The 25,677-nt window shown below is 41.6% G+C and overlaps 1 protein-coding gene and 1 long non-coding RNA gene across 3 annotated transcripts in view; one reads left to right on the top strand and one right to left on the bottom strand.

Annotated features, from left to right (window-relative positions):
• The window catches only part of LOC149871571 (uncharacterized), a 24,407-nt gene extending 16,359 nt beyond the window's left edge, over nt 1–8,048 (bottom strand). The window contains exons 1-5 of the long non-coding RNA XR_016440270.1: nt 7,916–8,048; nt 7,139–7,191; nt 4,387–4,471; nt 2,697–2,791; nt 606–2,195 (exon numbers count right to left, since the gene is read on the bottom strand). This is a non-coding gene — a long non-coding RNA (uncharacterized LOC149871571). The remainder of the gene's footprint in view (nt 1–605; nt 2,196–2,696; nt 2,792–4,386; nt 4,472–7,138; nt 7,192–7,915) is intronic.
• On the top strand, nt 7,647–25,677 carry DEPDC7 (DEP domain containing 7). 2 transcript variants are annotated; one of them, XM_090032789.1, is made up of 9 exons: nt 8,008–8,117; nt 10,813–11,206; nt 12,974–13,104; nt 14,098–14,287; nt 18,104–18,315; nt 19,816–19,958; nt 20,599–20,724; nt 20,832–20,910; nt 21,174–21,573. In XM_090032789.1, the coding sequence occupies exons 1-9, from the start codon at nt 8,045–8,047 to the stop codon at nt 21,386–21,388; spliced, it is 1,563 nt and encodes a 520-aa protein (XP_089888915.1). In that variant the 5' UTR covers nt 8,008–8,044; the 3' UTR covers nt 21,389–21,573. The 2 variants fall into 2 exon arrangements, with proteins under 2 accessions (XP_089888913.1, XP_089888915.1); XM_090032787.1 differs by lacking the exons at nt 20,599–20,724; nt 20,832–20,910; nt 21,174–21,573 and adding an exon at nt 24,953–25,677 and having other exon boundaries at nt 7,647–8,117.

Here is a 25,677-nt window from a genome sequence, read left to right as displayed (position 1 = left end):
TGGTGAGTAGAATAGGATTACTTCATTTGGCTTCCTTATGATAGTCTTGTTAATATTTCTTGGGATGTTGCTGGACTCTTTTACAACAGTATCAAAATCCCTTACGTTTGGCTTGACAAGGTTCTTCGGGTGAATCTGATATCTTTTATTAGACCAACTTAAATAGTTGGAAAACAATTATTAAGCAAGCTTTTGGTTCAAAAACCCTTCATCAGGCCAAGGAAGTTTCTGCAGTTGATGTGTGCTCTTCCTGGATGGAATGAAAAGTAAAGAAGCCAGAGGCTGGGCTGGTATGCATACAAGACAGGTAGTCAGTAAAAATGTCGATTTGATCTATTTACTCCTCTTCTCTTGGAAGCTTGTTTTGCTAATTTCAATGGAATGACCAGATTGAGATAGGTTAAGGTCTCTGTACTCAAAAACCCAAATTTTGTTTGATTAACATTATACAGGTATGGGCAAATGCAAAAACGGCTCTTTGATGGACACAATAGCAAATTCATGCCAAATTGTGAAAATGTGTTGATTAAGATTCAAACACACATCAGTACAAAACTTTTTAAATTGAAATTTGAGAGTTTTTGCAGAACTTAATCAAAACTTACCAGTTCTTTTTTTTCACGGAGAAAATACTAGCAGGCTTGTCCACAGTCTTTGAGTGAGGCGCATAGGTTAGTTCTGCCATGGGATGTTGCATTTTCTTGTTATGAACAACACTTACTTTTCTTGTTTTTCAGAGAGGAGATAGATGGGGAAAAGAGATTACATAGTAAAAGTGGTAGAAATGTTGATGTCTTACAGTGCAAGGTAACTGATAAGCCAAAGCTGTATGCTCTTGCTTGGCATGTATGCCATAGTGGCTCTTGGTCTGGATCCCAGGTCACTTCCACAGCTTGAGACATCATCTCAGTGATCTGGTCAAATGTCCTGTCTTTCCAGTGTTTCTAAGTCTGAGCAGTTCAGTAAGGCTGGCTTCTCTATTTTGCTGGTTCTGTATGGTAATGCTGGTCTTAGAATCAGGTCAAAAGCCAAGGTTGGGGTAGGCCAACAGAAGGGGACTGAAACAGAAACCTATGAGGGAAGGGAAAAGTAGGGTCTGGCATCATCATTTTGGTGCAATGGTGATGGCTGGGTGTCATTAATGATTGTTTACAGAGGACAGAGTCCCTGGAACAAAGCTGAAAACACCAGCTGAGGAATCTCCCACCAACTTTTTCTGCTGCTTCCCCTTCAAAAGATCCTAAAATGGGGTGATTTAGTAGACTAGATCATCACCTCTTCATTTTGTCCACCCATTAGAACTGTGCGTCAATTCAGGTCCGTTAATTTCCAGTCTTGTTCCTTTCCTGTTTACTAGACATGAGCTCAACACAGTCCATGGGTTAAATCATTTAGACTAATCCAGTCTTTTTGTCTCCCTTTCATACCTATTTTTTTCTTCATGATTTATTGTTATGGAAACATTTTTATAAACTGTAGCCTTTTTCAAGGGCTGCTGATCTCAATTATTTGGTCCTGGTTGAGACCTGCTGGCTGCTAATTATTCTAACAGACCTTCTAAAGATACCAGAGGTTTAAAATTAGGGAACCAGTGAAATCAAAGGAAATGCTCCCACTGACACCAGAAAGTCTAAGTGTTCACCCATCACATCCACCCACACTCATTCACATTGTGAATATCATTCTATAGCCATGATACCACAGGATGTTCTACCATTTCATTCTTCTTTCTTCCTTAGGATTATCTGATCTGCCCTTCCCTGTTCCTCTCATCTTTCTTCTTTTCTCTTTTGCAGGTACTCTACCAAAGTAATCCACCAAAAATAAAAAACTCAATTAAGTGTGTGATATTTGACCACATTACCTACTGTGACAACTTTGTCCTTCTAGCATCTCAAGAGAAAATGTTCAGTCAAATATCGCGCTAGGAACCATGTATTTATCAGTTATAAACAGAGGGGGAGAGAAAATTAAAAGTGAAGTGAAGATGTGAAAATGCAATACGGCAATTTTAATACAGTAAAAGCCTGCTTGTATTCAATTTCATAGCATCTTGTAATGAAACAGTGGAAATGTACTTGTTTTATGATCTTTCTGGCTTGAAGGAAATGTACCAGCAAATTCCTGCTGCTAAAGCTGATCAGCTGAACAGGTCTCTGTTTAGTTTCATTTGTCTGTCCATCTGAATGTGAATGCTAGAGAGAAAAATTTATTCATCAACTGTTTTAAATGTATTCCTTCAATCTGCTTCAGTAATGCAATGAATGGAGACATTCTTGATATTAATTAGGTAAAAAACAAAAGAGCAGCTGTTCTAAGTAACTGGAAAATGTTGTCTGAATTTTTTGTTAAGAATGGAAAATATGATTTGCCATACTTCAACAGCCACAGAGCCATTAGAATTAATAGGCCCTTATAGGAATGAAAATTACACCAATATTCAATTTAAAGTACCACATTTACTTGACTACAAGATGAGTTTTTCCCCTCAGTCAGCATGGTGGAAAAAGCCCCTTGTCTTACGTTCACATGCAAGGAAAGCACACTGAATACCCTGTCTATCATTAAACTGCTGATAAAAGCAGCACGTGCTCAGTAAAGGAAACCAACTATGAAGCTGATTAAATGCAGCCAACACTGAACATGACTATAAAACACATGGCCCATATTGGGCAAACATGTTGATGGGAACCTACCACAAATATAAGTTAATCTTTGGCAGTCTCTCATAGTTGGAGATGATTATCTTCCATGACTGCTTTATCTGTGGGTCCAAAGATCGCTGACAAGGCTGAAATGAGATCAACAGATTCTGTTGCAACTTGTACATGTGTTTCCTTGTGGGGTGGATGGATCTGGATTCTTGATTCAGTCTGTATAAGGACCACCAACTGCAGAATCTCTGTTACCCTCCTCTCTCCATCTGTTGTATATGATTAGCGTGGCCCTGCTCTTCATTGGGTGGAGCTGGACCAGGTTGCCCTGTGCCTCATCTGCATATACATTTTTGGAGCACCTCAGGACTTGTGACAAGAACACCCAGCCCCAGTCATGACTGGAGTTAATTAGCACATGGATCCTTTGTTGGGGGGGTGTATCTGGAGCACATACACATGCTGAGCAGTGCTGAGCTCTGGGATTACCATGGCTTGACGTGCCATTGACTCTGCTGCAGCCCAGCCCAATGAAATATGTGATAAATCATGAGCATTTTGGTTTTGGACTAATATAATACATAGTTTGTATTGCCTGTTTTGACCAGCTCATATCCTGCTTTAGGTATGCTGTGGAAAGCCAAGAACCTGCTTCTAAACAGATACTCAGAACTTGCAGTCAAGGACTGTATTAAAATGGGATTAAATGAAACGTATTGGTACTATAGGAAGATAAAAGAGGATGGCAGGAAAGAAATGGAAGACCTCAGATGGTGGAGAGAGGTCTGGCATAGATTGTTTCAGGGACAGGCCCTCTGAGGAGGGCAGTGGGTAGGGGTATGGGTATGGAGATGGGTGTGCAGACACACAGTGTGAACTGTAACAGGTTTTTAATGGTTTAACTGTCAAAGTGGGCTTTGAGCTTTCAGATGAACCACAGAGGCTGCTTGTCAGTGTTGGAGGTAAAGTTACTTTATATATGTAATTTGCAAAAAACAAAAGTTTGTACTATATACACTTTGCACCCTCTAGCTAAGATCAAGGGAAATAGGAGGCATCTGAACCCCAAGGCGTCTGGTTCTGGGGCTTGCATATAGGATGTCTGCCTGGATTTGGGGAGTATCAGAAGCCCTAGGCCAGTGAGTCTGGGAGGGAGGATATTTGCCAAGTGGTAGAGCCACGCAGACTTATTGATTGAGCTCTGCTCAGTCAAATTTTGGAACTTGACTATCAGGCTTTGCCTAATAGAATTTGGAACTGGTTTGGCCTTATATATAGTACAAACTTAAAAAAAATATCTTTTTCAAGTAGGTGCAAAAGTGTTGTTTCAAAGAATTTTTGTAGAGTACATGTGCTAAAACTTGCATTTATTTTCAGTGTGCGTGCATGTAATACATGAATTGATCTGTCAGCATTTTCAAATGTGCCTCTCTTTCATGTGCTCAGGGAACGCAGAGTTTGATGGTAGAAGGGAAAGAGAAGGAGCAGCAGGGGCAAGAAATTGTGGAGAGGCAAAGCATAAGGGAGCCATCTGACTATTCCCTAGATTTATTTTCTGTGCTGTAGCAGTCCCAGGGGGATAAATTGAAGGCAAAACTCCAATAATGAGATGCTATACCCAGAAATTTATAACATACATTTTCCATATATAGAATCTAATTATAGGGAGTCATCTTATATTCAGGGTTGTCTTGTCTTGTATTCGAGACAACTTGTATATAGTAACACTTACTCGTTGGCACCAACTTTAAGGTTTAACAGGTGCAAAAAAAAGCACTTTAAACTTGGTGCGCTCCTGCGCCAACCCCAGCACATACCTGGAAGAGATAACACATTAGTTAGACCTGGCTCACCCAATGTCTGTATAGATCAGGCACTTTAGTGGGGGGCTTTGGTGCTTTTATGTAATAGCTGACTGAATCAGCTTTAGCTAAAAGTAGCAAAAAGCTCCACTGAAATGCCAATTTATGCAGATGCTTCAGAGTCAGACTGAAGTAACACACTGCTGCTTCTGGTAAACTGCAGGGTTTTTTGAGGAGTTGTTTTTCACATCTGCAAGCAGCCTTTCAGTTTTTCTTATGTTGTTGCAGGAAAACACTTTATTGAATCCTAGAGAAAGAAGTCTAGTGTTGGTAAGGCTTAAATTTTAGAAATGGACTTGTTGAAGTTTACTTCTGAGATGCAAGATTAGCACTTAAGCATACAATCTAAATAATTAAATTAAAACAGTGAAGTTAATAGATGGTTGTAGTTATTTGGATGACAACAGTTGTTTTTGTATTAAGATGGAAATGTTTACAGGAATATCCCTTGTTTGTTTGTTTGTTTGTTTGTTTTACTTTTTTGGTCATAAAACCCTTAACTATTTTGTTCTGGGTTTTGGCAACCAAAAATCAGAAAAAATGTTTCGAGGGTTTTTTTGCCAATTTCTTCTCAAGTCTTCAATGGTTTGACAAGAGCTCAGAAACATTTGAAGGAAAAATTTAAACAAGTTGTTTTAGTTCCTTCTCTTCTTCCTTGACCATTTACTACCATTTTTGGATTAGGACAGGCACCTTTGCATTTGCTAATAAAATACTTCCACTGTGTTTGGGCAACTTTTAACCGAACAAATTATTAAGTTCTTTTCAAATTGCTATCTGTCTCTCCATAGCCAGCCTGGAATTTAAATATAGTATCAACCCCATTCTTTTTTATCCTGTTTCTCCTCCTGTAAATACTTCATTCACTTAGCTAATTTATTCTCAACTGGGACACCAAAAATATATTGGTAACCATGGGAACTGAACTTAAACATGTTGCTTTTAATGCTTATGCAAAGCTGTACTCTTGTGACTAAATTCCAGATCCTTGGACTGAGTTCTTATAAGCTTCAGTGGGAGTTATGAGTAGGAGCAAATCCTCAGAATTAGGCCCAGTACTTGGTCTCTTTGTGATCAGGATCTTGTCCCTAGAGCTTTGGAGTAACTTATTTTTTTTAGATTTTCTTTGGAACTTGCACACAATAGAACTTGCTTCTGGCTCTAGTGCATGAAATTTCCAAGTCAAAGCTCAACAGTTTTATTCTAAACACTCAAGCTTCTTGCTTCAATTTTTTAACAATATTCTTCCAGATTAGAACTCAGTTATGGATATTTTTTAAAGTTTGTATTAACATTAGTAACAAAATCATGTCTCTGCAACCTCATGAAAAGTTAATGACATAAAAGAATGATTGGGAAGTCTGCAGATCATGCAGCTTCTCTAGTGGTACTGTTTACAACATTCTCTCTTACTTTGCCTAGGTCTTGCTACACTCATTCACATTGGGTGGCATCTTATATTCCACATAGTTCTGTAAAAATATATATATCTACTTCTATTAAAAACTTGGTGGATAAAAAATATTATATATTTCTGGCTTGCTTCACCCAGCTAATCACAGGGATTACTGCTGTTTGTACATAAATGACCAATGCTTTCAAGCTTTTCCTTGTAGTGTTTTTCAATGTCCTTTGCCCAATAGAAAAGAAAGGAAAAAGTTCCTCTTTTCTGTTCCTTAGGCCCTTGGCACATGTTCATTTAAAGGTGCCATTGGACTTAAGTGCCTGTCCCAATAATCATGTGTCCTGTCATGTCAGACATGCATGGCAGGAGGTGCAATTCTGGGATCAGGGATCAGATCCCAATCACATTCTGGGCTTCCCTTGCACTGGCAGGTTGAATGCCAGTTGCTTGCAGGCCAGGGTGACCTGGTGCAATCCTGGGTTCAGGGCCAACAATCCACTGACTACACCAGGGCTACCTGGAGACCCTAGGTTGACATTAGGCTGGATCCAACAATCAGCTGATTATTGGCCCCAGCCCTGGGGCAGGCAGAGAATTCCACATGTTCAACTGAAGGTACCATACAAGCCAGCCATTATATGTGGAACATTTTTTTTGGCTGGTTTGCCATTTTATGACACTTTAAACTGGGTGTCCATGTAGCATCCTTGCCATTTCTGATGTGATTAACATGTTCATTAGCATCTTGCATAAATGTAACTTTTCAAAGGACCTCTACATTGCTGTTGCTATAGGGAAGTATAGATACCACAGTGGTAAAGTGCAAAGAAATTATTTACCTATAAAGATAGGTCACTTTTTGTACGCCAATGCCCTGCCCAATAGGAAATATTAGATTTAAGTAGATCAGAACAAAATAAACTACTTAGACCAATCTGAGTGAAATACTGTCATGAAACAAACTTAGCCTCTTCTGCTTGCTTTCATGGGATTGTTTTTTTCATAATAAAAGTTAGCAACCTTTTCAGGGATGTAGTTCATTGTGTTCCAACAGAATTTTGTAAATATGTTGAGAGTATAGAAGACAGTATATCTTATTTTAATCACTGAGTGGAAATGATTTTTTATAAAAAAATAAGTTAGAACACAGGGACCTACTGCCTTGCAACACATTTTGTGAGTAAGTATTTTGACAATGTGTAGATGAAACTCTATACCTATTTACCTGTCTTGATGATGGACTGATTCAGCAAGTTCATCTTGGGTTCACCTACAAGCAAAGCATGAACAAGCCAATACTATAGGATTATATAGAGAGATCTTTCAGCTGGAGTGGCATAACTTTGAAAGGGTTAGAGTAGCATTTCTCAACCCATAGGTTGCCACCCAGAAGTAGTTTGCAAGAATATATGAAAAGGTCCCAAACAAACTTGAACACATGGATAACATTTAAGCTGGATAGCAAATTTGAAAACAGAGTTGCAGACCCTGCTGTGCTGCTTGCCCACCACCTCTGGGGCTGGGGGCAGCACGTGAGCACTGAAAGGCACTGGGTTGGGACTGGCTATGGATGTTTACAAAGGGGTCCTGGTACAGAAAAGGTTGAGAACCCCTTAGAAGGTATTTAAGGCAGTTTAACACTCTTTAATCACTAACTGCTCTCATTTTAAGTGGCTTTAGGACGGTTTTAAGGTAACTGAGGCCTTTAAAAATAATAGTAACAGCAGATTTTTTTCCCCAACTGGATAGTTTCAGTCCCTAAACGAAGGCTGCGCCTGAGCTACGCATTAACGGCCCAAGAAACACTGCTGCTTGGTTTTGATTTCTGTCCGTGTGGCTGCGTGCAGCCGCTCGGTCCATTTCCAGCGGGCTTATGACTAGGGCCCCTGGCCGGAAGAGCGGGACGGCGGGGGCCGGCAGCGCGGAGGACACACCGCGCTCGGGGGCCAGGGCCGCGCCAACGCGGCCGGAGCTCGGAGCGCGCGAGGACTCACCGCGTTCCGAGCTGGGCTCCAAGCCAATGGGGCTGGCCCTGGCCCGCGGGCCCCGCCCATTCCCTCAGCTACATCTAGGCTGGGCGGCGGCGCGAGCAGTGCCCTGGCGGTGCGCGGAGCGGGCTGGACATGGCCAGTGTGCGGGAGAGGGCGGCAGCTTTGAATCTCTGCGCCGTCTACAGTCCGGCCAGCAAGCCTCCGGGTAGGCCGCGGGAGGGGGGCCGCGTCCAGGTCCTGTGGGGGTCGCGTCTTCCCCAGAGGGGTGGCAGCGGGCTGCCCCTTACCAGCTGAGTCCCGCGAGAAGGGGATGGCTCCGGCCCCGGACCGCAGTAAGGTCTCGCGGCTCTTGCCCAGGCAAGTCCTGAAAGTTGGGGACTCTGTGAAAGGGCGTCCCGTGGCGTGGCTTTTCGCCTCCCTAGGCTCGGACCCCCTCAGGAAGTGCCGGTTCTCGGCTGCCGTCCCTGTTCTGGATGCCGGGGCAGGAGCAGCGCGGGTTTCCTGCACCAGAGCCGGGAGGTCCTCCTTGGGCTTGTTGGGGTTGCCTATCTCGGGGCTGGCCCCTGGTCGAGAATCGCAGCCCTCAGAGAAAAGCGTGACCATTTCTGCTCCCCACATGCACCTGTTGAGTGGTCAAGGGAGGAGTTAATGGTAATAAAAGAGGTTTGTATTTAGAAATACAAGTGCATAGTCCCCAAGCTAGTTTGTGGGGAGAGAGGGTGTCTTTTGCTCTCCCTCCTTCTCCTCTGATCTGCTTGTTTCTACGAAGTTAAAATTAAAAGTGACAGGTACATCATGGCAAGAATAAGTGACTGGAAATGGCAGAGTGAATAAGCTGTTGCCCAGCTTGGGCTCTGTGCTGACCCATGACCTGTTGGGAGCATCCTTATTGAAAACCTCATCTTCTGCCAAACTGTCTTGTTCATGTGTTTCATACCCTTGCTAGAGAAATGGTGCTGAAAGGGATGTTGAGAGGTCACCCTGTCTATTCCACAGTGCTGTCAGGCAGGGAAAGCATTGCTTGACTTCCCTGACTGATGTCTGTTTAACCTGTGCTTAAAATGCCCGCTGGTGGGATTTCACCGCTTGCTTGGCTGGCCTGTATGGGTGCTTAGCTTTTTTTGTATAGTTAAAAGTAGTTTATGCAATTTGGAAACAAAGCTCCCTTGCTACAAACTAAGCACTTTGTTGTTGATCCTGGCTCTAGTGACCATGAGGAAGAATTAATCATCATTATCGTTTATTATAACAGTTTTCCAATATGTAAAGGGTTATGTTCCTGTAACCTTCAAATTTCTAGATTGAAGGACCTGTGGGTTTTGTTTTGTTTTGTTTTAAATCTTTTGGCATAGATCATATTTTCTAAAGTTTTGTTTTTGTTTTTATTTTTAATAATTATTTCTGCCCTCTCCTGGATTGTCTCTGATTTGCTTATATCTTTTGTAAAGGCTGCATCCAGAACTCTCCAGGTAAGGCTTACCTTGTGCTGAGTAGAGAGGAATAATTGCTTGCTTTAAGAGGCTTCTTCTGTTAATGGGAAGGGTAACAACTCTCACCATTGACTCATCCCTTTGAGGGATATGAGGTGAATTGCCTTGTCTGTCTCTGCTGAAGTATCAACCCATCTTGGCCTTTCTCAGAAGTGCCCTCGCCCCTTACCTCATGTATTTAAGTTCACTCCTGTGTAGAATACCTACTTTCTGCAAGCCCCATTTATACCCTCTGCTGAAGTAAACTATCTGTTGCCTAGGAAAGCTGATGTCTGTTTCTAGCCGTAGAGAACAACTGGTTCAGAAAGGCATCACCAGCTGTGTCAAGATATGTGCAGGCGCAGCTGATCTGCTTCATTGGGCGAAGTACATATTGCCCAATGTCCTTCTGGCTGATCTTGCAGGACAATGGGTGATGTGTTCTCTGGAAGCGGGGAACTGGGGAACATGGGGAACTGGCAATCTCTGGGGTTCCTGGAGATTGCTGTGGGCACATCTGTGGAAGTGGGGAACCCTACTTCACCCATTTCCAGAGACACGCACTGGAGATCCCAAGGGCATGTTTCTGGAAGTGGGGGAGGCCAGGATGCTCTGGTACAGTATGTCGTCTCAGGGCTGGGGCTGCCAGTCAGCTGATTGGAGCTTTTTGCCTCTGTTACTGCTCTGATTCTAAGCTGGAGTTGTTGTGGCTGAAAGTGGCCCATTTGTTAGATGTTTATTGGACTGTATGAGGCTAACGTATGAACTTTGTCCTGTGCCTAGTGCACTGCTATCTAAGCAGTAGCCCTTTGTTACTTCCTTTCCCATGCCCCATCGTCAAAGAAGTTGGCATTCTGTTGGCAACCTTTGTCAGATGCGCAGTTTGCAACTCTTTGGCTTCTCAAAGTTGGCTGCCACCTGCAAAAGCTTATGTCTCTCTGAACCAGTTAGTTTCAAAGGTGCTACCCTGTCCTGCCTTCTGACTTCAGACTAACAGGGGTAACTATTTCTCAGCGCAGTTGATGAAATCATTGGGGCCTTAATGATTAACTTGCTGGTGGGCTCCAACTGCTTAAGGAGCACGTAAGTGTGTGTATTAACTGGGTTCTGTACATACCCCATTGACTGTCAGCGGTGGATTGTAAAGGTACCTTCACAGAACAAAGGGCATGACTGATAAGGTAGAAGAGAACCGTAGCTAAGAATAAGAAGTAGGCTGGTCACTGGATGCAACCGCCAGAGAGATTTGCATGTATGAAACCCATATCCAGTGTCTGCACAGACTATTTTTTGCTGTGCAGAGTTTGCATTTGTGGTCTACCCCTAGGATATATGCTGTAGGATATCACTTATGACTCTGAAGTTGACGTACCAAGCCATCAGCATCTTGGAGAACAAGTAGTTATTAATGTTTTCCCTGTCTGTTCTCAGGTTTCAGCTTGGCACAAAAGCCCTTTGGTGCAACATACATATGGAGCAGCATTATCAATGCACTTCAAACTCAAGTGGAAGTTAAAAAGCGGCGACAGAATCTGAAGTGTTACAATGACTGTTTCATCGGCTCAGATGCAGCGGACATTGTTTTTGCTCATCTCCTGCAGAACAGATATTTTGGGGATATAGATATTTCTCGTGCTAAAGTAGTGCGAGTATGCCAAGCCCTGATGGATTACAAAGTGTTTGAGGCTGTTTCAACAAGAGTTTTTGGAAAAGACAAACGGTCTGTGTTTGAAGATAGTAGCTGCAGTTTATATAGATTTGCAAATGTACCTAGCCCAGTGGACAGCCCATTTGAAAAGGAACATGGGCACCGTACACCTCAAAGGTTAGTGGTCAGCTGTACATAAACAACCTACCTTGCAGTAGGGAGATGGTGCTTATTTTTGTGGGTGGTATACTTTGTGTTTGTGGAAAGATGCTAGCCGATACCTTCGAACCATTAAGCTAGTACAATAAGTTTCTTACCTAGAGAGACTGCACTGTCGAACAAGAAAATAGTCTCCATATCTACTCAATCTTGTGACTGCTATCAGGAAGCCATCTTTGAGGAGGAGGTATGGACACTTACCCATTAGGAATTGGATTGAAACCATCAACTTCTTTTAGACATTGCAATTTTCATCCCATAGAAAGTTTTGTACAAACATCTTGTGTTATGTGCATCTGATAGCGAATTAGAATTAGAATGAATCAACTCAGCTAATGGGGAAACTTCAGAATCTAAGATCTGAAGCTGATATAATACCATTAGAAGCTATTAAGAGCAGAAATGGGGGAAAATACTGTTTAAAACCTCTTTTTATTTGGAAACAGGATAATCTTAGTAGAATAATTGCATTTGATGAAAGTGTGATATTTATATCAGGCAGAGTGCTTAATCATGACTTGTTCCGACACATGTATCTAGTGTATTCCAAGACCTTTCTTTTCCCATAGGTATAAATTTATGAGTGGCTTTTGTGGTGTGATGGCATGAGTATTATCTGAAATATGCTGTGCTGCTTCTACTTTGGATGTAGAAAAAGATGTAATGGTACATATCGTTACAAGAATTAATTATGTGGGCTGTTACACAAAGAGCAGAATGCATGCCTAAAATGGAAAAGTTTTCAAGCTGTACTAAAAACTGACTTACTACAAAATGGAGAAGATTTTGAAATGAGGATTGGAATGATGCTTACAGCAGAAATCCTTTGTCAGCTGAAATTGCTCTGCTGTTTCTTTCTCTACCTACAGTAAATGGTTAAGAAGAAGATAAAACTTACACAGCTGGCTATGACTGAAACCTAGTAAAGCATTAATATAGGTGCTGGAGATATGGGGGGGACAAGGCCCGATGGGCATTTTTACATTCACTTATGCTTGTCCCACAGGCTACTTCTGTATGTGAGAAACAATATATTCCTAGTGAACAGTTACCACCATACAAACTGTATCCTAATTCTAATAACTTTTTCTGCTGGGGGAGAAGAGCTATAGGTTCATCACTTTATTGAACCTATCCCCCTGCAACTGTAGGGGGATTTGCCAATTCCAGGTCTGAACATGGAGGGGAAGATCCATGCACTCCTGGGTCTCTTAGCCTATGTCTGTGATGTAGCTTCTTTTATGTGCTGACTCTGACTGTAGGACAGGGAAGATGGAAAAGCAGCTTCCAAAAAATCACCAACTGCTTTCTTGTTGCTCCCATGTATGTAGCCTAGGAGGAAGAATTCCAGTGAAGCAGGGATATTGGTGACTTTCTTCCTTCACTCTCAGAACTATGCAATTTTGCCCTAGTACTGCTCTATCTTTCTTCATGTGCTAGTGATAGGGCAATGAAACTAACTTGGCAGCTTTACTTCTATGATTTCTTAGACTGGATCAGAGCAATCCAGTATCTGGTACAGCCAAGTCTTAAAAATATCCATTTAGGATGTATGGGTTGGTTGGTTGGTTGTTTGTTTTCCACTTGAAACTTACAGAAATATTTAGTAAAGTATTTGCCCTTCTAAACAGAAATAGTCATGACTTATGTGCATAACTAATTTTCATACGTAAATATTTATTTTTACTGAATTTCTGCTTGGATTGCCCTTTCTCTTCATCTCAGACGTGGGAAAACAGAATTATTTAATCCCAGTCAAATAAAATCAGAAAACTTAGATGATCTCTGGAAAAACTTGAGACTGCAGCCTGCTAACACCCTGCAAGTAAACATCTCTGAAGTTTTGTCTCCTCAAGGTAAGCAAAATGAGATTCCATAGGTACTTGTGAAGTGTGAAGGAAGGCAATAACTGGTATGACAGGTGGAAACCTTTCCAATCTTAAATTGGAGGGAAGATGTCAGACTATCAGAATCCAAGATCCTGAACACACAGTGTTCTCCTTTTGTTTTGAAGAGTGTGTTTCATAATGCACTCAGAAAGTCTAGTTTGTCTCAACTCTCAATAATAAATGTACAATTCCCTGAAAGAAAACATACAACTATTGTGAAGCTGTCATGACTTCAGCACAGACAATTTAGCATAATTAGATTAACCCCTTTTGTTAGCCTTCCAAACATTTACAAACACACCTAGTACCCACCCCCTTTTAATTGCTGTATTTAAGACTTTGCAAAATTGTTGGTGAAAGCTCTCACTCTTATGTCTGAGTTTTGTGAGCAGTCAGTAAAACTTGATACTGGGCTATTGCTAGTATCCTCCTCACAATTGCTAGTGTATTTCCTTTCTTTCTCTCAGTTATAACTACTAATTTCCCAGAAACTCCAGAGCAGGCAAACGAGATGACCTATAGGGCATCTGTGAGTGAAAGCTAATGTGGTAGGGATCTGCTGTAAGGGTGTCACTTGGAGCTTTAAAAGCTACAACAGGTCTCTTTCTTCCACAAGTACCTATTAGCATGCTGTGTGTGCAAGACTCCTTTATCTGTGACAAAGATTGCTTGCAAATTTTAGAGTGTAAAGTATGTCAGGCATTTTGGACCTAGCCAGAGCAATTCTTCTAGCTACTCTTGAAGCTGGCTAAACAAATCTATAATTCTTTCTTTCTTTTTTTTTTCTGCTGTGATAAAGTGTACTTAAAGCTGATAAGGGACCTATACTTTAACTCCTTGCTGTGGGAACAGCTCAGCCTGTGAGAAGAGGGAAAACTTGTCACTCGTCTAATCCCTTTTTATTTCATAATTTTGTTAGCTGGCTTTCATCACTTGTTTTGTACCCTCTGCCTCACCCAGTTATCAATGAAGTATGGCAAGAACAAACAATAGCTCGTCTACTGCAGCTTGTGGACCTTCCACTTCTTGACTCTTTACTCAAACATCAAGAGATTGGGCCTAAACTTCCCCAAACAAAGAAAGATGCTGGCTACATCATCACAAGTAACTATCTGGATAGAGAGATTCTCAAAGCTTTCACTGACACTCAGTAAGTAGAAAATATTTCATTGAAGGGACAAACTTTTGGCTAACTTCCTTTCTAAGTTGTGAAGAAGTCAAGAACAGTGGATGTGTTTATACCAGTTTGTCCTTGGGTGCTATTGTAATGAATATGTTGATGATCCATCTCCAGTACTGCACAAAAGAGAGAATGGATATGGTACCTCTTCTATTCACTAGAATTGACTGTGTTGAATTGTGATACAGTATTTGCTAAAATTGGATCCAGCAGAGACAATAAATGCTGACTCATGGAAGACATCTGAAGTCACTGATAGTTAAATAAGGAGCAAGTGCCTAGAAGTCTTAGTATTCCTCAATGGTAATCAAATGCTAAATCAAATGAGAAATGAGTAAAGCAACTTTGCAAGTAAAAGTCACCCTTCAGGATGTTAAGGTAGTTTAACTTTTTATTCTCTCTCTGTCTTTTGGTTCCCGATGCATAGATTAGAACAAGGGTGTCCAACACATCCAACCCCATGAGGCACAGGATTGGTCCTATGAACTCTCCTACCTCCCTGTGTACCTGATCTGATAGCCACTCCGGCCAGTCTGGAATAGCTAGAACGGGCATTACTTATGGTGCAGTCTGACCAGAGTGGCAGCTGCATGACATGTGGTGGCCTCCTGGGCTAGACTGTATTGCATGTGACTCCTGCTATGGAACATGCATCACACATGGTCTAGCCAATCCAGGACCCATGTTGCATGTGGTGCTTGCAAGCACAGTGTCTCAGACTGGCTGGAATGGGCACTGCATGCAACAGAGTTTCTGTTCCAGCCAGACTACACCCCATGTGGTGGCCACTTCAGAATCTGCACCATGCTGTTGGATCAGGTATGTTGCGGGTGCAGGGGAGGAGTTGGTGGGTCCAGCCTGGCTCTGTGCCATGCCTTGTGTTTGGATGAGACTCAGCCAGCATTGGAGTCCAGATGGTAGGGCTCTGTACAGTGGATTTGGTTTGACACCCTGGATTAGAAGCTACTTTCCAAGTAAGCAAACTAGCCGAGATGTTAAGTTCTAAATAAGTAACCAGCGCTCTTCTACCTGAAATCCCAGTGGTGCTCAACCTACAACTGAGGGCTGAATCTGGTCCTTGTGGCTCCCCCTGGGTATAGAAACTTGGCACCAGAGGAGTATTGGTAGTGTTAATTGCAGTGGCACTGGAAGCTGTGGCAGTTAACATTGCCACCACTCCCCATCCCCATGCCCTCAAACATCTGGACCTGTGGGAATCCCTGCAGGCCTGATAACAAAAAACAACATGCACTGGTGCATGGAGCCATGGCGTCCTCCAGTGTGCTGACCTATGCCAGCAGGTTGGATTTTACCAGCAGACTGAACCTGCATATTGAACCCATTGTAGATATGACCCATATGGTCTGGCCTGTGGACCAGCACTACCCCCTCTCATCAGGTCCTCAGGGTCCAAAATATTGAGCACCAATGTACTATTCTATGCAATGGTGACTAAGTATCCTTCCAGTTTGTGCTGGCTTAGAAACTTCTTAGTCTGTGGAACTACTTATTTGGCTGAAGATTATTTATTCCAGTTGTGATCTTTGACTGGAATGTTTTGGAGCATATACAATGGGAAACTGGCTGGAAAGTGACTAACTAATTTCCCTCCTTTTTTTTTTAAATTTTTTTTTTATGTTTAATGTGTTACAGTATCTCTTAGTTTAAAACCAAACCCATGGGCATGGTAGAATTGGGGTATGACTGCTGTATTAACTCCTGGAACTTTTGGAGTCCAGCATTGTTATGTAGTCTTATAATTCCAGGAGTTTGTAAACTACTTCCCTCTTTTTATTATGTTTTGTGTAAACAAATGGCTACTGCTTTGATATTATAATGAATTTAGCTTTGAACATTTAATGCTTCTACTCGCAATACTTCAGTAAATTCTTTGGCATGGGGTTGGGTGGAAAAAAAAGAAAATAGGGAAGGGGAGGAAAGGAAGGTCTGATAAACTATGAGAAAGCAAGATGGCCATGTTTTGCTATACAAATCCACACCAAAAACTGAGCTGATGAAGCTTGTATCATTTGTCATTCTTCTAGATTCTGGACACATTGAACAATCAATGAACAGACTGTATTTTTAAGTATGTTTAAGTTGCTTCAAATCTTAATCAAAACTAAAATAAGGCTTGGCCTGAAATATATATTTTGTTTCTTTTAACTGTGCTATTAAAAAATACAACAAAATATGAAAAATTCTTTTATCCAAGCTAGATCAATGTTCATATTTCTTTGGGAGCTATATAATCTAAAACATAGGATACCAATGATGTGGCTTTATTTTGCTTTGTGTGATGTAATGTACCTGGACAAATAGAATACTAAACTCCTTCGGAAAACAACCAGAGGTGCATACAGTTGTAACTTCATCCTAAACTACTAATCTGTGTCCATAGTCTATGCCTAGTGCTCTCATTTCAGAGTCCTTGTACACTTCTGTTTTAGCAATGGGGCATAAGGCAGAACAGGCTGGCACCTTAGAGATTTAACTGGTTCAGAGAGGCATAAGCTTTTGTAGGACACAGTTACAGCATCTGATGAAGTAGGCTGTTGCCTACAAAAGATTATACTTCTCTGAACCAGTTACTTAATAAGACTTCCTCCCCCCCAGCAGATAGTACATTTATTGCACAATTATCACACTAATTATATGATAAATTGTGACATGGCTTACACACAAATAATGCATCATCTGATAAAGGTGGGAACAAGCAGCAAATGTGGTGAATGAGCCTCAGGTGTTCCGCGATAAATATGGAACACCTCTTTGTAGCTTGTATTGTGTTGGGCTCTAATTTTTAATGTGCCAAAAATTCAAATGAAAGGGCTTCCCTGGTCTGCCAGCATCCCAGGACTTACTGCTCCCCCTTCTTTTAAGTTTTTGTCTCTTGCCAGATAGCTAAATTTGGTTCCAAATGCTGTCAACTGAGCAGAATTCAGTCATTCAAGGCTGTGTGGTGCTGTCACTGGAAAGTATCCTCCCTCGCAGACTCTTCAGATACTCCCAAATCCATGGCTGGCATCCTATGTGCAAGCCCAGAGGCATGGTCTCGCTTGCCTCTAGGTAAAAAGCCATAGGAGCAAGTTAAGAGGGAAAGCCTGAGTAATTCCTGTACCTGTAACCAGGGCTGTCAAACAGCCTGCAGCTGTCTGCAGAAAAGGGAGGAAGGGGATCAGCTCTCTAATCCCTCATTCTAGTCAGCAAACTGGGACTGATGAATCACGGTGAACTGGTCCCATGCAAGGATCATGCCCCTTACAGAGAGCTGGGGGGACCAGTTGATCAGTGTGGGAGGGAGCCAGGTTCCTGGGGCATGACCCTTTCCTACGGACACCCCCAGAAACCTGGGCTATAGACAGCTCAAAAACACTTCAGGATCCCAGGCTGCAGGCAGGCTCCTTAGAGCGGGACAGTAGTGTTTGCTATTTGGCTTACTGATGGCTTTCCCTAGGGGCAGGAGAGTTATGGAGCAGCCCTCTACTGGGCCCTGTCTGGAGAACATGCCTTATGTCATGCTCTAGATAGGGGGCTTTGAATATGTGGCTGCCCATAGCATTTCACTTATTTTTTGTTGCTACAGACTTTGTAGTTCAGCAAAAATAACGGGCCTACAGTGCCACTATCTTGCCTTCTGCCTGACTTCAGACTAGCACAGGTAACTACCTCTCTCTGCTTAGCAGTTGGGAATTTACTCTTTGTAAACATCTGCTTAGCCCACAGAATGCAAGTAACTGTCTAACACTTTATTGACAGATCTGTCTGTATAACGGTTCTTTCTAGGACAGATGAATGGCTCTCTGCAGCAATAGATTGCTTGGATTATCTTCCAGATCAAATGGTGGTAGATATAAGCAGAAACTTGCCTGATCAACCTGACAAAACAGAGGCATGGAAGCTACTGCTGTTTGATACTATTGGTGGCTACTACAGTCAGAAAGAGCCACTATTAACCCATGCATCTGATATCCACACAGGAATTGCAGAGCTGCTGGGTAAGTGAAATGTCGATGAGATTCTAGGCTTATCTGGTAAATAGATTGAAGGATTGAGTACTTGGTTATCAGATTTGTCTGTAGGCACCATAAAGGAGTAGTATCTTCCTTCTTAGTGAATAGTTTTTGAGAGCTGATTCCTAGTTTAGGAATTTGATCAGGGCTAACTGCCAGGTTGTCCTTAGTTGTATACCTTGTGTGGGCACAGCTGTGCAAAGTGTATGAGAAACTAACATTCTAATCTGCACAAAAGTTAATGAGTTATACAAGGTAAAGGAATAGATCAGCCCTGAAACTAGTACATATGAAATAGTACAACTTCATTTTATAGATAAATAGGTGGGTTCTTATAAGCCTTGTATGGATTCTTTCTGGATGTTTGTGAATTTAGCCTAGTAAAGCTTCCCCCTACTCCAGTATAGGCAACATGCTTTTTTTTTTAAGCCATGTTCTCACAAGATGAACAGCCTAATATGGCCCACTTGTTTTTAAATGAATCTATTCTTTTACAATACCTATTTAAAAATAAAAAAAAAATCCAACAACAAAAAACCCTCCAGGTCTTCAATGAAGTAACTAGGCAGCAGTTAAGTAGTCATGTATTTTGTTTTTTTTTCCCATTTGAAGATTTCACTGAGGTTTTCTTTGAATATTCTATTATATAGGACTGCTGGCTGACACCACTGAAGGTCACAAGCATATTAACTATTTTTTGTACAGCTGTCAGTTTGTAGTAAAATTTGACAGTTCAATTCTGTTTTGCTGACTGAAGTAGAGTAAAAGTGTAGGCTGAACCGTCCTGTCACCCAAGTTATCAAAGTCTGTTATAGTGTAGCTTGTAAATAACTTGCAGCTATATCCTAATGTAGTTCAGTCGGCAGAGCTATGTTGATGTTTCAATATGTGTCCTGGTGAGCAAGAAAATGATGCTAAATGTTTGAGCCCAAATGTGGTAGTTAAAAACACTAAAGAATTTTAAATTTGTGAGTTTTCTTGCTGGGACTAGAGGATGCCTCATGTTGATATGGCTTTAAAATGGCATGTACCAGTACTTGGGTATTCTTTTAAAATCAGGATTTTTTTTTTGTAAAAGAGGTTTCATTGTAAACCTGTGCAAGGAAGATGAGTACATAATGCAGTGCAGGGAGGGATAACTGGCTTTGGCTTGCTTGTAAAGAGGTAAATTCTTCTTAAGTGACTTTAGAAAGGAAGTAGCTGCTTTATAGGAGGGTTGTGGTGTTAATTTTAGAAAAAATTAAAAAAAAAAACCCCCAAGAAAATATATACTTCCCCCCCCCCCCCCAAAAAAAACAAAACAAACAACCAAACCAAGACCCTTAATCTCTGTTTTTAAATAAGCAGCTTTCTCTAATGGGTAACTTCTAATGTTTGTTGTGAGTGTGAATTCAGAAACATACGTATAGTCAATTCTGATTCAGCTGTCCAAGACCAGAGTTTGTAGGTTTATGTTCCTGCTATTATCTTTGTGTTTTGTCTCAGTGAATGGAAAGACTGAACAGGCTTTAGAAGCAGTTCAACTCTACTTAAAGCTTCTGAATAGTCAAACTAGAGAGGAGTTCAGAAGGTTGTTGTACTTCATGGCTGTTGCAGCTTATCATTCGGAGCTCAAGTTGCAGAAAGAGGTAAAAGGCAAAGTTGCATAAACAATGTCAAAGATTGCATGCCTACATCAGTTTGAAGCAAACAACTTTTTGTAGCATTAGCAGTATCTTTTATTAAAGCAACTGAATAGTAGCAATTGGACGCCATCAGGTAACAAGCCTACTTCTGGCTATTGTCTGTGCCTCCTTTGCATACCCACAGAGCAACCTTGTTTAAAATGGACTGTTTACATTTGGGGAACCTTGCCATCTTTTAACTCCCCTGGCCAAGATAAAGCTTCATTTCTACCCGGGAGAACATTTACAATCTTTGAATTCTCCTTTGCCTGAAGAAGGGTGTTTTGGCCCTGAAAGCTTGCAGAGAAAGGAATTTTTTTGCTACTATTTAGTTGGTCTAATAAAAGGTATTGCCCCTACCACAAGAGTGTTGTTTGCCTACATCAGTCTGATGCTTCTATAATTTTTCCCTGTAGATGTGTGTAACTAGGGCATTTACCTCAATGCATGTTCAATATTGAGTTTTATATATATAAAAATGCAGTTCACAGAAATTTGTCTTTATTTGCTACCTATGATAAACCAAAAGGGGGAAAAAGTTACTGTGGTATCCTTTTGTCTACCTCTTTTTTTCCATCTTCTTTCCCCCCCCACCCCCATATAGACTGATAATAGGATGGTTGTGAAAAGAATATTTTCTAAAGCTGTCATCAACAATAAGACCTTATCCAAAGGAAAAACCGACCTCCTGATTTTGTTCTTGGTGGATCGTCAAAAAGATGTTTTAAAGGTAAGACCTAAAAAGCAGCCATATCATTTATTTGAAGTACTTTATCTTAACCAGTATTAACTAAATATATTTGGGCTGTCTCCTCTCCTTTTTTTTTTTTATTCAAGATCCCAGGGACACTACATAAAATGGTTAGTGATAAGCTGGTGGCTATACAACAAGGTCAAGATCCTAGTAAGAATACAGGTAACCACTTAAAACTTTCTACAGTTTTAAACAGTTGTTTTTTTGTTAAAGCAATTCAGCTTTTAAAAAGTAGCCTCAAAATACACAAAGTCTCCTGTTTTCAGGTTTGGATATATAGTAAAAAGAACTGGGCCAGTGCAAAGAGGCTTTAAGTGACAATTTGCAACTTTATTTTAAATGCAAACTTGCTTGCAAAATACAGGATGGCTAGATGACTCTAATGGCTTGCAAGCAATCTGAATGTCTTTCATATCTGTCTTCAGGCTATACTTTCTGCCAAAAACTTGATGAGGGGGAATATCACAGCAATACAGAGAAGACAACAAAAGATGAGTTACTGTCTTTGCTAAAAACCATTGATGAAGATTCAAAACTCTCTGCCAAAGAGAAAAAAAGACTGCTAGATCAGTTTCATAGTAGTAATCCAACTATTTTTATGCAGTATTTTGGTGACAGACTTACTAATATGTGTGTGTAACTAAAAAATAAATGTGAATTGTGTTCTATGTAGTAGTAGTATCCAAAAATACCTAATATATTGTAAAGTTTGTATTCCAATAACTAATAAAGTAATTTTGTGGAATTGAGTAGAACTTTATTTCTAACAAGTTCAATTAATCTGGGGCTTTGTTTGTATTTATGAAATAGTCAGTCAGTCAGTCAGTCATTCTTAAACTATATTGCAACATTGCCAGCAAAAGGGCACTAAAGTACAGGAAGCCAAGCCTATATTAAGAAAGCACCTTACGTTTGCACTTCATGTAGCTCCTCAGTTCTGGCTAAGCTAGCTGACAACCAACTGTCAACCAAGCTCAATTCTTGCTATAGTAACTCTAAGGCCAGGCTGAAACAAGGCTGTTCGTAGCCCAGTTTTGTCACCATATCAATAGGGGCTACAGGGGCAAAACAGAATCAGACACTTAAGTGTCTTAAGCCTATGGGCTTGGCTTCATTAGTCCCTGAACTTATTTTTTTTTCATAACTTTAGCATTCAAAGAAGATGTTTTGTTTTAAAATCAAAACTGCATAAAGCAAACTTTGGACTAACTTTTTAGGGCCAAGGAAGCTTAATTCTGTATTTGAAGCAGAAGGCAGGGAAGGGTAACTGGTTCTGAAGGCATACCACTTAATCTGTAAGGTGCTAGTGCCTGCCTTGCCTTCTGCCTGGGTTTTTAGATTTGGACTAATATAGCTAGCTACCTCTTTCTCTCCAATATTTGGAGAAAATGATTAACTAACTTGACCCTGAAAAGCTAGTACTGTGCAAAGAAATGTTTGCTTTATGTTGTGGCTTGTTTTGTTTTGCTTTTTTTGTTCCTCACAACAAATTGTCCGTTCTTGATTTTTATCCTACTTTTTACCTGACCTTGTGAGAGAGATGGTTCAAATTAACATCTTTCCTTTTAATGTGTGTGGTGTTTGTTTTTTTTAACTGGTGCAGTGCTACAGTAGTATGCAAACTTATGTCTGAAGATCAGTTGCTTGCTATTTCAACTTGTATCAGACTGCTAATTAAACTCTTATGTGAAGATGATGTTTCTAGTGCCATTTTAGACAAATTGGCGCAAGTCTGAACAATAGGGGAAATAACTTTATCAGGTGTCTGATCCTGTTGGGTGCCAACAGCCCCTATTGATTGGGTGACACAAAGATGGCCTGTAAACAGCCTTGTTTCAGCCTGGCCTTGGAGTTCCTATACCAAGAATTGAGCTTGGTTGATGGTTGTCAGCTACCTTAGCCAGAGCTGAAGAGCTATGTGAAGTACAAACATAAGGTGCTTTGTTACTGCGTAATGGTTTCTAGTGGCTTTCAGTTAATGCAAAACTCATAGCTATAGTTGATAAGGAACAGCATGAGAAGACTGTAGATTGTACAGCATCAACACGTATGACATGTCCACATCAATTTACAGGGAAAACCTAATGCTGCATAATCCTAAATCTCTCTATGCATTTTCTTCTGTGCCACTAGAGATTGACTGACTACCTGCCTACAGTCTCCCTAATGGCATAAACCCAATCTTACCTTACTTGGAGTTGAGAGTTTCAACAATCCAACAAGATGGGTACCAGAAACATGCTTTAATTCTTGATGCATCTTCCTTGCAGTACAGCAACTCTAACCTTGCATCTGTTGCCAGGCTTCACTGAGTGTAGAATATAACTGCTGTTGGGCGGGGGGACCCTGATTATGTCTCTGAGCAGAATAAGAATAGTGGAATTTAGTTGTCTTTTATTTCTAGTTAAGTTTTCCACTCCCAAAGAAAGTTGCAGTAATATTTAGGCAAAAAAACAGTCCACCTGTGCTTCTCTGGGTGCCAGTGGGTGCACTGACACATGCACTGGAGTTTATTGCTCTAGGTTACTAGCATGTCATGCTGGAATTTTACTGCTCCTGGGCACTGCATTTGAATGTGTGCCTGAGACTGCAGCATCTTGAGCTGGTTCAGAGCAGCCCCAGCTGACCAGGGCCTGGGAGTGTCAGCCTGCCACCCTGGGGCTGTTCCTACCCAGTTCAATATGCTGTAGAGAGCCTGATTGGGGCACAAGGGTGCTCCATTGTGGAGTTAGCCAGCAAGCAGCCCTGTACTGAAGCATTCTCATGTCTCAGCCAGCCCCATCAGCATCTAGATGTGCACTGTTGCTCACTAAAGAACTCTGCCACAGAACAGTACTTGTATATATAAGTACTAACCTGTGGCAGAGCTAATTAGTTTCTTGTGGCCTAATAGTCACATGTGTAGGTGTTGAGACTTTTTACTTTGGAACTGATTATGCAGCTCTACAATAAACATCTTGTGTAGAGGCACCCAGTGATTCTCATCTTCTGGCTCCTTACACATGCATTTTTCTGCAATACTTGACACCACTCAATCAAGCTTAAGTCTGTTGACTTCAGGACCCACAACTGTCTTGGGGACATAATCTATTCTGAATTTAGCTACATTGGATATTGCTGTATTCTTACTAGGTTACTTTTCAGTATTAATTGGAGCAAGTGTCTGAACTGTACCTGACAGATTCACAATATGCATCTTCTTTTTGAGATCTAGTACATTGTTACTGATACACTTTGTAGGGCTGAAAATTGACTCGCTGTTCTGAAATGGATAGTTCAACATATCATCTCTGCTTCTTGATGGAAAATACAGAGCATTGCAGACTGAAAGGCAGGAGCATACATGTACCACAAAATGCATGTTGTTGTTCTTGGTGGAGCATGATGCATTGAAACGGTCTTAATGGAAACTCAGTCTTAATTTTAATGACAGTTGCTTTTTATGAAGCCTTACCATTTTGTACATCTAAGAGTCAAGATAAGCATGAGCTATTTATTTATGTTCTATTTATATGTAGTATTCTGTTTGGTTGTGGTAGCAAAACAGCTGCTTTCTTTTTTTTTAAGTTAGTGTGATGACTTTTTCTCCAAAATGCACTGACTTGAATATATAAATCACCTTATTGTATGCTGGGCGGGGAGAGGAGACTGCAGATATAAATTGGTAGGATCCAAGACTCTTGGACTACTTATCTATTCCCCTCCCTTCTCCTTGCTTCCTCTTAAACTTCTAGTCATTTTCCACTTATTTGGTGCAAGCAGTAATTGCTTCCTCTTCCTTAGAGAAAGAGAGTCAATTTAAGGTAAGTTAATTGATTGTTTACCTCCTTTGCAATTTTGAAAAAACATAGCAAGTGACAAAATCTAAATTTCGCCCTTTTAATCTAATCGGCAGCTATTAGAGGGCACCGCACTCGACCAGAAACAGGCAGTAACTCCTAAGATGGTGTCAACATGGAGTGCTTCCAGGCCCTCCACCCAGACAGCCCATAGAGGGGCTGGCATCCCCCCCATCCCCTGGCCTGCGGGAGTTGCCCAGCAAGGCCTGGGGGGGCAGGGATTGGGGACCACCACACCTGTCCTGCAGGCACCCACCTTAGGGCCCTGGAGGCACAGGTGAGGGAGCTCCAGGAGGAGGTTAGCAGGCTGAGGGGGAATCAGGGAGGCAGAGGAGGAAATTGACAGCTATTTTCTTTCCCTTCAGGGTTATGCACCCAAAGAAGAAGCACCTCAGGAAGTCCCCTCCACTGCTGAGTGGCAGATGGTCACCTCCCGAACCAGGGCTGCTCGTAATACAGCAGTACCAGTTCTTCCAGTCCAGCTGGAGAACAGGTACAAGGCCCTGGCAACTCTGGAGGAGAAGGAAGGAGAGGAGGAAACTGGGGAGGAGGCAACTCCACACTCTCCACGTCGCGAGCAGGCTGAAGGTGATAAGCAGGCCAGGAGGAGAAAGTGTCATGTGATCATCATAGGCGACTCTATCCTGAGGGCCTCATCTGTCGCCAGGACCCCTCGGCACGCGAGGTCTACTACCTACCTGGAGCAAAGATTCGGGATGTAAAGGGGATGATCCAAATCGTGATCCAGCCCACTGATTTACTACCCCATGGTCCTAGTTCATGTAGGTACTAATGATGCGGCCAGGAGAAGCCCTGATAGCCTGATGGAGGACTACCACGCTCTGGGGTGCGTGCTAAAAGAGATAGGTGCACAGGTGGTTTTCTCTTCTATCCTACCAGTGAGTGGACATGGAAGACAGCATGCAACGTGCATTGTGGAGACCAACTGGCGGCTTTGGGAATGGTGTCTTGAGGCGGGCTTTGGCTTCCTCAACCATGATGAGCACATCATGACAAGAGACATGCTCGGATGGGATGGGCTCCAACTTTCCCCTAAAGGGAAGCATGTGTTTTCTTCTAGGTTGGCGGA

The sequence above is a fragment of the Crocodylus siamensis genome, chromosome 2 (assembly GCF_052110815.1).
Source record: "Crocodylus siamensis isolate JL-2025a chromosome 2, ASM5211081v1, whole genome shotgun sequence".
Lineage (NCBI taxonomy): Eukaryota > Metazoa > Chordata > Crocodylia > Crocodylidae > Crocodylus > Crocodylus siamensis.
Note: the sequence above shows the minus strand (reverse complement) of the source record. Positions and strands in the feature narration are given on the sequence as shown.

What these genes read in the sequence shown, in the direction of transcription:
- DEPDC7 (XM_090032789.1), top strand. Translation starts at nt 8,045, where the DNA reads ATGGCCAGTGTGCGGGAGAGGGCGGCAGCTTTGAATCTCTGCGCCGTC. An exon ending in GGGCACCGTACACCTCAAAG is followed by an intron (nt 11,207 to 12,973) that starts GTTAGTGGTCAG and finishes TCTTCATCTCAG; the next exon opens with ACGTGGGAAAACAGAATTAT. An exon ending in GTCAAAAAGATGTTTTAAAG is followed by an intron (nt 20,725 to 20,831) that starts GTAAGACCTAAA and finishes TTTTTATTCAAG; the next exon opens with ATCCCAGGGACACTACATAA.